At 51.7% G+C, this 12,806-nt stretch overlaps 1 protein-coding gene and 1 long non-coding RNA gene across 3 annotated transcripts; both read left to right on the top strand.

The window, feature by feature from the left end:
* Nucleotides 1-85: 85 nt before the first annotated feature.
* HES6 (hes family bHLH transcription factor 6) lies at nt 86-2,175 on the top strand. 2 transcript variants are annotated; one of them, XM_061120133.1, is made up of 4 exons: nt 86-231; nt 319-405; nt 496-577; nt 803-2,175. In XM_061120133.1, exons 1-4 carry the CDS (start codon nt 151-153, stop codon nt 1,228-1,230), a joined length of 678 nt encoding a protein of 225 aa, XP_060976116.1. In that variant the 5' UTR covers nt 86-150; the 3' UTR covers nt 1,231-2,175. The 2 variants fall into 2 exon arrangements, with proteins under 2 accessions (XP_060976116.1, XP_060976117.1); XM_061120134.1 differs by having other exon boundaries at nt 496-537; nt 803-931.
* A 1,833-nt stretch (nt 2,176-4,008) lies between these two features.
* Nucleotides 4,009-8,766, top strand: LOC133041670 (uncharacterized). Its single transcript, XR_009689280.1, has 3 exons — nt 4,009-4,596; nt 6,228-6,432; nt 7,257-8,766. It is a non-coding gene; the product is annotated as an uncharacterized LOC133041670 (long non-coding RNA).
* The last annotated feature ends 4,040 nt before the right edge of the window (nt 8,767-12,806 follow it).

Below are 12,806 nucleotides of genomic sequence, written 5' to 3'. Positions count from 1 at the left end.
GCCTGCACAAGCAATTGGCGTATTGAGATGCAAATAAGGCGCTATAAAAGGGGCGGGATCGGCGGCGGGCGTGAGGACGCCGCCGAAGACGCGAGGGGGTGAGGGGCGCGCTCGCTTGTTGCGCTCGCCGGGCTCCCGGCTGTGCGCGTCATGGCTCCGCTCCTGGCACCGGGCCGGGACCGGGCTGGCCGGGAGGATGAGGACGGCTGCGAGGCGCGTGGGGACCGCAAGGTGCTGGCTGTATCCACGGATGGGCGAGGGAGCGGGCGGGCTCCGGGGCCCACGCAGGGCCGGGACTCAGTTGCTCGCTTCCCGCAGGCCCGGAAGCCCCTGGTAGAGAAGAAGCGGCGCGCGCGGATCAACGAGAGCCTGCAGGAGCTGCGGCTGCTGCTGGCGGGCGCCGAGGTGAGGCCAGCGGGGTCGGGGGTGGGGGGCGCCCAGGGGTTGCGGGCCCCCGGGCCGGCCTCGCCTCACCTCCCCTCCCCGGCGGCGCAGGTGCAGGCCAAGCTGGAAAATGCCGAGGTGCTGGAGCTCACGGTGCGGCGCGTGCAGGGCGCGCTGCGGGGCCAGGCGCGCGGTGAGTGGCGGCCGGGCGCGCGGCGGGCGGGGGGGTGGGGCGCGGGGCGCGTTCGCCCGATCTGCCGCGCCGCGGCTCCACCGAGGACCTCCCCGGCCCGGGACAGGGGGCGCCCCCCGCGTCTCCTGGGTGAGCCTCGTCCCCGCGGGCCGGGAGGGCCGGGCCACAGCGGTCGCCGCTCACTGGACCCGGCGCGGCTCTCTCCCCTCCCATCTCCGAGCGCAGAGCGCGAGCAGCTGCAAGCGGAAGCCAGCGAGCGCTTCGCCGCCGGCTACATCCAGTGTATGCACGAAGTGCACACGTTCGTGTCCACGTGCCAGGCCATCGACGCTACCGTCGCCGCCGAACTCCTGAACCACCTGCTCGAGTCCATGCCGCTGCGCGAGGGCAGCAGCTTCCGCGATCTGCTGGGGGACGCCCTGTCTGCGCCGCCCGCAGCCCCGGGGCGGAGCAACTGGCTCGTAGGAGGCGCCCTGGAGTCCCCGCTGCCCAGCCCCCGGGGCTCCGGGGACGACCAGTCCTCAGACCTGGAGGAGGTCCCCGAGGCTGAACTGAGCCGGGCCCCGCCTGCCGAGGGACCAGACTCGGTGCCCGCAGCCCTGGGCAGCCTGACCGCTACCCGCTTGGCCCAGAGTGTCTGGAGGCCTTGGTGACCAACGCCAACCTGGGGCCTGCGGGGTGGGCTCTGCCTTCCCAGGTTCCGTTCCCTCCTCCCGGGGGTTCAGACGTGGCGGGCAGGAGTCTGGATATTTCCCGGTCCTGCTGCGCAGACCCGCATAACCAGTCCAGCCAGGCCCCCTGTTTCTTGCAGGAGGAATGTTTATGCATTCCCCCGCTCCAGCCCGCTGGTGGGTGGAGGGAGGGAGCTACAGGCGGGAGGAGGAATCCTGTAGGGCTCCCAGGGTTGTCCGCGCTTCGCCTGTCCCAGACTTAAGAGGCGCCCTGTGGGTCTGGGGGCACAGGTGAGGGAACGGAGCTGAGCCTCTCCTGGGTGCTGAGCACTAGTGTCCTGGCAGAAGACCTCAAGCCCTGGCCCTCCAGCCAGGACAGGCAGGAGGCGTTCTGCAGGACTGCCCAGAGCTGCCACAGAGAAGCACAGTTCTCTGTATGTCTTGCATTTAGCACACTTGAGTTTGTGTATTAGGTTGCCATCGATGGTTCCAATTGTGTTAAATAAAGGATTCTGGAGAGGTAGTTACCCTTCTGAAGTATTGCTGGATGCTGTGGTGTCATTAAGGTGTCAGTCAAATGCATAAATACAAAGCCAAGCACATTTTCCCCATATCTAATGCTGTGAGTGGTTTTAAAACTTCTGTCAACAAACAAGCAAGTGTAGAGGCAGTGGTGATGAACGCCCCCATGGTGCATCTCATGATGGACAGTGCTTCCACCTCGCTATGGTCAGGCCATTGCAGGTGGGTTTCCCTTGCAGGTCCGTGGACCTGGCCTGCTCTCCCCGGGAACTGTGTGTGTTCTGGTGATGGAAACTCTGGCATGGAGTTTGTCTCCAGAGTCACGAAGGAGAAGGGAAACTACTGGTTCCCAGACCATTCTCTTGTTTGTGAACTTCCAGGAATAAAACTGATGCCTGACTGCTAGCCACGTGGTGTGGAAATTTCTTTCAGAAGCCTGTTGTAGGGTCTATGAGTGTGGTGCAGACATCTGTCCACTTAGGTGATTACTTTTCTCAACTGAAGAGCGAGCTTCCCCATTGCCAGTGACCTCAGGGGCACAGAGACCCACCCAGTTCATGGCCCAGGCAGTTTGGACTTCAGGCCAAATTGAGCCCAGGAGATCAGCAACCCTGGAAGGAGGGATACAGGCAGCTGGGGTGTAGGGATCCCACCCTCTTGGGCTGGGTCAGGGCCTGCAGGTCATGCGGTCAGCTGATTGCAGTCCCTGCCACAAGGAGCCCAGCCCCCACATCTCCTGCTTCAGAACCCCAAGCTTATTGTTCTCTCTTAGGGTTGGCAGTGCCCAGGCCTAGTCAAGGGGTGACAGTTTAGGATTCACACCTAGGTCTCCTCTCCAGTGTGTACCTTTGCTTTAAAAGTCTCTCCCTGGAACTTCCCTGGTGGTCCAGTGGTTAAGACTCTGTGCTTGCAACGCTGGGGGCACGGGTTCAATCCTTGGTTGGGGAACTAAGATCCTACATGATGTGTGTGGTCAAAAATAATAATAAAAATCAGTCGCTCAGTCATGTCCAACTTTGCGACCCCATGGATGCAGTACAAGATGCCTCCCTGTCCATCCCCAACTCCCGAAGTTTACCCAAACTCATGTCCATTGAGTCAGTGATGCCATCCAACCATCTCATCCTCTGTCATCCCCTTCTCCTGCCTTCAATCTTTCCCAGCATCAGGGTCTTTTCAAATGAGTCAGTTCTTCACATCAGGTGGCCAAAGGATTGGAGCTTCAGCATCAGTCCTTCCAATGAATATTCAGGACTGATTTCCTTTAGGATGGACAGATTGGATCTCCTTGCTGTCCACAGGACTCTCAAGAGTCTTCAACACCACAGTTCAAAAGCATCAATTCTTCAACTCCTAACTTCCTTTACAGTCCAACTCTCACATCCATATATGACCACTGGAAAAACCATAGCTTTGATTAGACGGACCTTTGTTGGCAAAATAATGTCTCTGCTTTTTAATATGCTGTCTAGGTTGGTCGTAACTTTTCTTCCAAGGAGTAAGCGTCTTTTAATTTCATGACTGCGGTCACCATCTGCAGTGATTTTGAAGCCCCCACCCCCCAAAATAAAGTCTGTCACTGTTTCCACTGTTTCCCCATCTATTTGCCATGAAGTGATGGAACCAGATGCCATGATCTTAGTTTTCTGAATGCTGAGTTCAGAAATGTTCCCTGTCACCCCTGCCCAGTAAGTCCATCTGGTCCATTTGGTTACATCCAAGTGCCCTCGAAATCAAGTCCATTTCCATCTTGTTGGTCTCCCTGCATCCTCCTGTCTACTCAATGTTGACACTTAGACGTAAGATGGGCATCACAAACCACCACCAAATAACAACTGATTTTCGACCCCCCCCCCCCCCCCCCCCCCCCCCCCACCGCCAAAGGCGTTCGGAGGCGCCCTGCTGTCGGACGCTGGAGCTCAGAGACTAACGAAGGCCCTGGAGGCGCTCGGAGGTATTCGGGAAGCACCCGGAGGCGCTCGGAGGTATTCGGGAAGCATCCGGAGGCGCTCGGAGGTATTCGGGAAGCACCCGGAGGCGCTCGGACGCTTTCGGAGCTTTTGGAGGAGACAAGCCACCGCCACCGCCACGCCCTCACGCTCACGCGGTGAGTTCTGGAAAATGTAGTTCCAGCCCTTTGATCTTCCTTTCCCCGAGGACCCTGCAGGCAGTGTCAGAACTACGACTCCCAGGGCCCTCTGCGGCCTAGAGGCCACTCCTCCCCGCTATCTCGAGCTCCGAGTCCGTTGCCGACAGGAGGCCAACGAACCCAACGGCGTTCAGGAGTTTCGCGCGGTCGGTTAAGCGGCTCTGCAGTAAGCAGAGGCTGGGCTGCGATCCCTTACGCATCCCCGGGACCAGGAAAGGGAGCAATGGAGGCGCCGGCGCCCCGCCGCTCGAGCCCTCCGCCTACGGCTCCAGCTCAGGACCCCCGACCACTTCGGGCCACGAGGAGACCTGGCCGTCGGGAGTATTAAAAGCGCCCCGGCCTCTCGGAAAGTGCGGCCAAAGCCGAAAGCGACTGGTGTCGAGGAAGAAGGGGGTCGTTTCAGGCTGTGACATGGAAGCAGTTTTCTCGAGGAAGAAAGACGAGTCTTACCGACCGTTCGGTGACAGCGCCTCAGTTCTGCCCAGCGTTCACTCTACAAGTGCAGTGAACACCTGTTATGTGCAGCGATCAAAGAGATGAGACTGACCAGAGCCTTGCTGTCGAGGAACTGGGCAAACAAGAACCCACAGAGGCCCCAGGCCTCTAAAATACATCCCAGAGGTCGACAAAGGTGGTGCTTGGTTAAAAAGCAGCCAGAGAAGTGCAGAGCTCATCAGGTTATTAAAGACAGTTACTGGGCTTAAGTGGGTCTGAAAGGAGGAGGGATAAGATTTTAAAACCGATGACCCAGAGTCTTTTAGCTGCTCTTGGGAGCGCCCAGGCTTTTTTGCTCTTCCATCCCGGTATAAAAAGTTGCCCCCCCCCCCCGTCCCCCGCCAAGATGGTAACTCTGGCCTTATCTGTTCTGCTCCTAGTTGTTGTCATTCTGCCCCTCCATTGTCGACAGATGACACTCCAGGCACTTTCTTCCTTTCCCCCCCAGATCCCACCCCACCTTAACCTGGGGGAATTATATACATCTCTTAGACATCTCAGTCAATAGCCAGGCCATGGTCTCTGTCACCCCTGACAGCTCCATCCCAGGAAACTTGTTCAGATTTCATCGGGGTCTCTTCTAGTTAACCGTCTCCCTGTCTCCTTCACAGTCAGGTTTCTTGAGAATAGTCTCCATTCTTAAACTTTTTTCATTTCCTCACCTGCTTGCCCCTAACAAAATTTCACCATTTTCCGTTTCCCACCGTCGTACTGGAAACTTCTGGCAGTCTCTGGTGAAGTCCTAAATGTTAGAGCATCTGACACTGTCAAGAATGTCATTCTTAAGACACTGTTCTCTGTCTAGTCTTCTTGCTTCCTCTTTGCCCATTCCTTCTCAAGTTGTAGACAGGGCTGTTCTCTGCAGCCTCCCCTGTACATCTTGCTGCAGCCCGCATCCTCCTTGGACTGACTGCTCTATGGTCTCCCTGGCTTCTCCCAGTCCTCTCTGGAGCTCCAGTCACATGGGGTCACAGAATCAGACACGACTGAGCGACTAAGCACAGCACACAGCATTCTAGTGGCTAAAGTTTCTTCTCAAGTTTATGCTGTAATAAGGGAGACAGACAAGAAATACCTGCTCTGGCAGATGGTGCATTCGTGCCAAGAAAAATTATAAATCAGGTCATGAGGACAGGGTGTTATGGTGTGGAAGCAGGGTGCAGATTTCAGTAAGTTGATGTAGAGGATTCCTTTCTCTGTAGGTTTGTTTTGAGCGGAGAATGGATGATGCTCTTGGATGGGGACAAAAGCCAGTGGCTGTCCTGGGAAGGAGTGGGTTAGGGTTCAGATGGCCTTAACAATAGCACCGGCCTTGCTTTGCGCATGAAGTGCGACTGTGGGAGCAAAGAAAGTGAAGTCGCTCAGTCGTGTCCGACTCTTTGTGACCCCATGGACTGTAACCTCCCAGCCTCCTCCGTCCATGGGATATTCCAGGCAAGAGTACTGGAGTGGGTTGCCATTTCCTTCTCCAGGGCATCTTCCTGACCCAGGGATCCAACCCAAGTCTCCCGCAGTGCAGGCAGATGCTTTACCGTCTGAGCCATGGGGAAACCCGGGTGGGAGCCAAGCCCTTCCGAGACCCCTTTCTGTCCCCACTCGCCCCCTGCCTCTCCCACTGTTTCTGCCTCCTTCATTCTTTCCTGCCTCTTCTGTCCTCTTCCCTTTCGTACTCCCCATTCTTTGGACTCCCTCGCCTAGCCTCTGCTCCTGCCTCTCCTCCAGCCTTCCTTCTCCCAGCATGGGGTGGGCTTGGCTGGGGGTGGCCGTGTGCCTCCAGGCCGCGTGACGCCCTCTCCCTGCCCCTCCGCCGCAGGCTCTGAGCACCTGGCTTCCTGGGAAGGCGTCCCGGCTGCCGCAGTCCCCCTGCCAAGAGGGCTTCGGGGGCACCAAGGACGCCTGCTGACTGTACCCAGGTGAGCCCGGGGAGGCAGGAGGAGAGCCGCAGAAGGCACGGTGGTCTGCACCCCATTTCTTCCCCCGCTGCGCACAGCCTGGCCTGCTGGTCCTGACTCAGATGGGTAAGCAGGGGCCGCCCTATGGACACCGCTGAGGGACAGGGGAGCCCCTAGTGCAGGGGCGCAGGCTCGGCCAGGCATGCTGGGCCCAGGTCAGGAGGGAGAAGCACCTTTCCCATGAGAGCCTGCACGCAGGCACAGATGCTGCCGGTGGACCGCGAGCCTGGAAGCCCCGGCGGAGCCCAGCTCTGTGCGTTTCCCTGCAGACTTTCCCCCCGTGGACCCGGTCTGTAGCCAGGCCTCCCCACCAGGCCCCTCCACAGGCCGAGCAGGGTCCAGGGTGGAGGGGCAGGAGGCACCCTCTGCTTTGGGGAAGCTGAGACCAAGTCTCAGGGGGCAGCCTTGCACCCTGTAAGCAGGAGGAGGGGCAGACAATTATACCACCTGCGGGGGAGTGGGGCCTTGCCCTTAAGGAAAATGTGATTTTAGAGGAGCAGATACTTCTTGAGCATTAGTGTCTGAGGAACAAAGGCCATGGGAGAAGAACAGGAGAGCTGGGGGTTTGAGAAAAGGTGCGGTGGCCTCCGACAGCAGCTTCTGAAGGAAGGCTTCCTGGAAGAGGTGGCCTGGGAGCCCTGTAGGACGGGTGGAGGAGGACTTTCCTGTGGGAATCTGGTCCCCACGGAGAACCGGGAGGGTCTGCGGAGGGGGGCCAGAATAGAGCACAAGGGCCACCGCGCCCTGAGATAGATGTACCCAGAGAGTTGTAGGCTGCACTGTGGACACTGTGCACCGTGGGAGGGTGGGCTTGGGGGCGCTCCTGAAGCCTCCTTACCTCCCTCCCGCCTCCTGTCTGCCTCCCTGCATCACCTCTCCTCCTCCAACAGCTTCCCGGAGCAGCTCCCTGGCAGTTGGACCTGGAAGGCTGGGCAGACTCCCACACGGTCCAGTCCCCACGCGCCCCCTGCCTTCCCTGGGCCCTGGACCAGGGAGCTCACAGCGCAGAGGACAAGACGGTGGCCTGTTGTCCCAGCACGTGGCAGCACCACAGATCTGTTATCTCCGTTTCTGGGGGTCGGGGATCCAGCCAAGACAGGCAGGGGCTTCTGCCTCGAGGTCTCGCGAGGCTGCACCCGGGCATCGGCGGGGACTGTGGCCCATGCGCAGGCTCCACCTGGAGGGTCCAGGCTCACTCGGGGTCGTTGGCAGGATTCGGTTCCTCGGTTCCTCATGAGCTACTAGGGGAGCATCATCCTTGTCTGCATTTTGCTGGAGGGCTCACTCCATTCTTGGTCAAGTGAGCCTCTTCAGAGGGCATCTCCCTACAAGGAGGGCGGCAGGCATCTAGGGGAGCCGGCCCCGCATGTAACGTGACAGGGAAGAAAGCACGCGTGATGGGGAGACAGGCCCCCGTAACCCCACCTGCAATGGCAGCTTGTCCTTCTGTGCCGTTAGATTCAGCTCACCCTGGGGAGGGCCTCGCAGAGCGCTCGCCCAGTGGGGACCACTGGGGACCACACCCCCGCCCCACTCTGCACTCTTCCTACCGTCCCCCAGGCCTGGGTCTCCAGAGACGGTCATACTGTGTCCAGTGTGACAATTGTGTGTTTTTCTCTCGTTTTAGAAACTGTAGCCTGGGCCACCGCGCCCTGAGATAGATGTACCCAGAGAGTTGTAGGCTGCACTGTGGACACTGTTCTGTCCACGCCGCCCCTGCGTCAGCCCTCCCCGGGCCTCTGCTTACTAGGCTTTCCCGCCTCCTCCATGACAGGAGCCGCTTTCCTTAAGCTCAGGAGTTGTTTGCATTTTTATCAGAGCAGGATCAGGCCCCCAGTCTCCAGGGAGTGGAGCAGCAACAGGGGAATCTGAGAAGGAAGCAGAGGGGCCCCCACAGGCCACACAGTCAAGGCTTGAACCACAGCTAAATCTCAGTGTTGGTGAAACCCTGGGAAGGGCCGTTGCGGAGGCCTGGGTACCCCTGCTGCCCCAGGAGGCCGAGCCGGAGGGGCTGAGTGATGCAGGGCGGGCCCCCGGGCGAACGGTGTCCCGACGCTGCAGCCACCCTGTCCCTGTCAGGTGTCCCCTGCCCAGGGCCCACCGGGAGCTGGCACATTCGGCTGCTTTTCTGTTTGTGGGCTGTGTAATAAACGGAAGCTAAAAAGGACTGGCTCTTTCTTTAGAGGCTAACCTGCCAACCTTGGCTGCCCGGGCGTGACATGATGGAAGGAAGGGGAGGGGAGGCGGGAAGGTGAGAGGAGGCGGGAAGAAGGGCCCCAGGCCCCGGCCCTCGCCACCCCTCCCCTGGGCCGGAGCCAGGTCCTGCTTTCTGGTCCTGCTTTTCCTCCTGGGGTTCCACCCAACCCCGTGGAGTTTGACCACTCCACTCCGGGGACACTGTGCCCCAGCCCTGCCCCTGGAGACGCTCGGGTAAGGGGAGCCGGGCTCACTCCAGACCAGAGCAGCCCTCAGGTGGGCCAGCACTGAGGGCAAAGCGGAGAGGACTCAGCCCCTTTTTCCTTGATACGCTATGGAATTTTACAATCAGAAAGTTGAAGGAATTTTTGACTACACATCTGTACACCCACTGCCGATGGTCCCACTCAGCGTTTTACTAGACTTACATCTAGGCAACCATCCTTTAATTCATTAGATTTTTGATGCATTCAAAATTAATTTTAGCCTTAAGTGTGCTTGCCCCTACATACTTTAGCATGTACATTAACTAGAGTTCGTTACTGATAGTCTTTTAATATAAAACAATGAAATGCCCGGTTTGTAAGTGAACATTCACTCTTTTGACAAGTGTATGCATTTTTGTAACTCAGACCCTTATCGAGATACTGAGTGTTCCCATCACCCCAGAAAGTTCCCTCATGGTCCTTGCTGGTTGACCCCCAGTGCACTTAGAGGCAACCACTCAGTAACCTGCCTTGTGATACTGGTACAAAGGTACAAAGTGAAGTCGCTCAGTCATGTTCACCTCTGTGATCCCATGGACTGTAGCCCACCAGTTTCCTCTGTCCATGGAATTTTCCAGGCAAGAGTACTGGAATGGGTTGCCATCTCCTTCTCCAGAGGATCTTCCCGACCCAGGGGTTGAACCTGGGTCTCCCCCATTGCAGGCAGGTGCTTTACCATCTAAGCTACCACAAATTACATATAATACTGGAGCCTAAAGCAAAAGGAATTATTTTTTAATGACTAATACTTTATTTTCCAGAACACCGAAGTAGGTAAAAACCTGTTGAAAAGTAGATATATCAAAATAGTTTAACTCTTTTATTTATATAAAACCCAACTGATAATCTTGCTTTCCTGGTTTTAGTGGGAACGAACTCATCAATATTTCCAAAGTCTACTACTTGTCTTTAAAGGAGAGAATTGCCATGCTAATTTCTTTTGATGAAGTGATCTTAATTTTTCATTTACTGCAGCTTACTGAAAGTGTCTTACAGGATGCCATGGTGACTGGGAATGCTAACAACCTTCTCAAGACCATGTCCAAATTGGAAAGATTGCACTAAGCAAATTTGTGAATCAGCCTTAGAAGGTACAAACACTATTTTGTAAATAACTGATACTGCATGCTGCTTAAAACTATATCAGATGGATATATAGGACTTCAGATATTTGAGTCAAGTAAGTGGCTGCTTTGTGGAAGTCAGAGGTATCCATAGAAAACTTTTCTCCAGTTAAAAATTCAAAATGTAAAGACACTTAATTTTTCATATATTCATTTAAAATGTGAAATTAAGGCATCTATAATTTCTTTAATTTCCATTTGGTATGCAGTTTCTTATAATAATTGACATCTAGTGATTCATTTCCAATTTTTACACTTTAATTTTAAAATTCAAGTGCAGCATTGGTGACATAGTGGTGAACATAACTGCCTTTCATAAAGTTCAAGCAGTAGCCCATATCTTCTGCTAAGATTTCACATTAATCAAACATGAAAGGTTTCTGTTATTTCTAAGCAAAGGTACAGGCCTTCTAAGCATACAACTTAATGTATAGTCTTTTTTTTAATTGTATAGACATTAGCTTTTACACTTGGTTTAGAATAACATCCTACACAGATAGATTGTATAAAGTAATGCATTTACGCCAAGATGCTTTTGATGTATGCATTTCATTTAATGTATATTTCAGTATAAGTGCCTTTGTATATGAAATACCTTGTTTACATTTAATCTTGATCCTCACAGGGTATCTGGATGTGTTTTTAATGTAGGTTTTAGAACAGACATAAAAATATGCCATCCGCATCCATTTTTAAAACTTCACACACAAAATATGTATATTATATGTATCCATATACATATATATAAATGCTAAAAAATGGTTAACATTTTATTTCCCAGGGGCAGCATTTTTGCATATTATTATGAGCTGAGGAAGCACAAATTTGGCATAATCATATTTGGAGGAAAATGTCTTATAAACTCTTGTATAACATGCTGTATTTTCTCCATTAGACTATACCTGGCCACAGGCATTTTTAATTTTATTTCCAACCTCTAATTTTATAACCTAGACTTAGAAAGTTTCACCTTTCATTTCAATGAAGTCAGTACAACTTATTTTATTGTCATGACATTGTTCTTAATGTGAGCAGACCTCAGGGTCAGATATGCTTGTTCACAATGGACTACATCTTGTGTACAAGCAAAAAATAAAAAGTACTTGCTCCATTCTTGACAATTCTTTCAGAACTCATGTGATTTGCTTGTAACATGATATACTTGTTTTGAATTTTATTAGACCAGGCACACGGATTTCCAATAATTTCCTGTGATTCTCTTAAGATTTAAATTGTTTTTTTCAAAGTGTAACATCTAAAACCACTCAATATATTGTGATTTTTGTTGCTTTGATTTTGTCATCTTCTGCAAAACATCTATTAAACTGTCAGTTTGAATATTTTTCAAAAACACTTCACATTTTAGACAGCATCACAATGAGACATCAAATTTTCAAGATCACAGCTTCTGTTTAAATTTTTCTAATATTTGAAACTTTTTGATGGTTACAAAAATTTGATTCTGTTGTATTATTGTGGGGAAATATGCGTGAAAAAAAAGACACTTCTTGTAAATAAATGAACCAGTCACAGTGAATTTATTTGCCATTATAATAGTAAAAAAAAAAGAAATGTGGAAGAATCTTTGGCCATCATGTGAAATAGATTCTTTAACCTAGCTTCTCTAAAATATACCCTTTTCCTTTGTTGGGTCTGTGTTGTATTAAAATAATTTCTATTATCACAAAGTAGCAACCATAATGCAAAACTATTAAAAATGTATTTCAAAATGGCATCTTCTTACTTTTGCTCACACAAGTATCTGAAATTTCTAATATTTCTCTTTATTTCCCAAATAAGAATCTTTAAGAATCTGAATTTGATTGTAGTTCTGTTCTAATAATGTCAGTGTTAAGGAACCCTCATTTTTAGTTGCTAGAATACTGTTTTTCTAGTCCAATTTTAATTGTCCCCTATTATTTTAATACATTTCTGCATATATTTTTCTTCTTTTCCAGAGTATTACACCATTTGACTTTGTAGATACTACAGATACCATATTTGTCTAAAACAATTTAGTATACATTTAAAATATGTATTTAATGAATTATATAATTATTACAAATATAATATTTAAATTAATATGAATTTTTAATATTTCACAGGTAGGTATACATAAAGTTTTGTTTCAAAAATAGAGAAATCAATTGCTGTTTGGAATGTAAAATTCTATAGTCACTATGAAAAAGAGTTTGATAGTTTTCAGAAAATTATACTAAAACTACTTTATGACCTAGCAAGTCCACTCCTAGGCAAAAACCCAAAGAATTGAAAATAGGGACTCAAACCAATTCAGTTCAGTTCAGTTGCTCAGTTGTGTCCAACTCTTTGCAACCCCATGGACTGCAGCACACCAGGGTTCCCTCTCTTTCACCAACTCCCAGAGTTTACTCAAACTCATGTCCATTGAATTGGTGATGCCATCCAACCATCTCATCCTCTGTCATCCCCTTCTCCTCCTGCCTTCAGTCTTTCCCAGCATCAGGGTCTTTTCACAAATGAGTCAGTTCTTCCCATCATGTGGCCAAAGTATCAGAGTTTCAGCTTCAGCATCAGTCCTTCCAGTGAACACCCAGGATCCATCTCCTTTAGGATGGACTGGTTGGGTCTCCTTGCAGTCCCAGGGACTCTCAAGAGTCTTCTCCAACACCACAGTTCAAAAGCATCAATTCTTCAGTGTTCAGCTTTCTTTATAGTCCAACTCTCACATCCATACATGACCAATGGAAAAACCACAGCTTTGACTAGACAGACCTTTGTTGGCAAAGTAATGTCTCTGCTTTTTAATATGCTGTCTAGGTTGGTCATAACTTTTCTTACAAGGAACAAGCATCTTTTAACTTCATGGCTGCAG

This window comes from Dama dama, chromosome 20, assembly GCF_033118175.1.
Source record: "Dama dama isolate Ldn47 chromosome 20, ASM3311817v1, whole genome shotgun sequence".
NCBI lineage: Eukaryota > Metazoa > Chordata > Mammalia > Artiodactyla > Cervidae > Dama > Dama dama.
The sequence above is the reverse complement of the archived record's forward strand: the minus strand, read 5'-3'. Positions and strand labels throughout refer to the sequence as shown.

Excerpts from the sequence above, each read along its gene's own strand:
- HES6 (XM_061120133.1), top strand. The coding sequence starts at position 151 with ATGGCTCCGCTCCTGGCACCGGGCCGGGACCGGGCTGGCCGGGAGGAT. Across the intron at positions 232-318 it reads AGGCGCGTGGGGACCGCAAG|GCCCGGAAGCCCCTGGTAGA; the intron begins GTGCTGGCTGTA and ends CGCTTCCCGCAG. Across the intron at positions 578-802 it reads GCTGCGGGGCCAGGCGCGCG|AGCGCGAGCAGCTGCAAGCG; the intron begins GTGAGTGGCGGC and ends CTCCGAGCGCAG.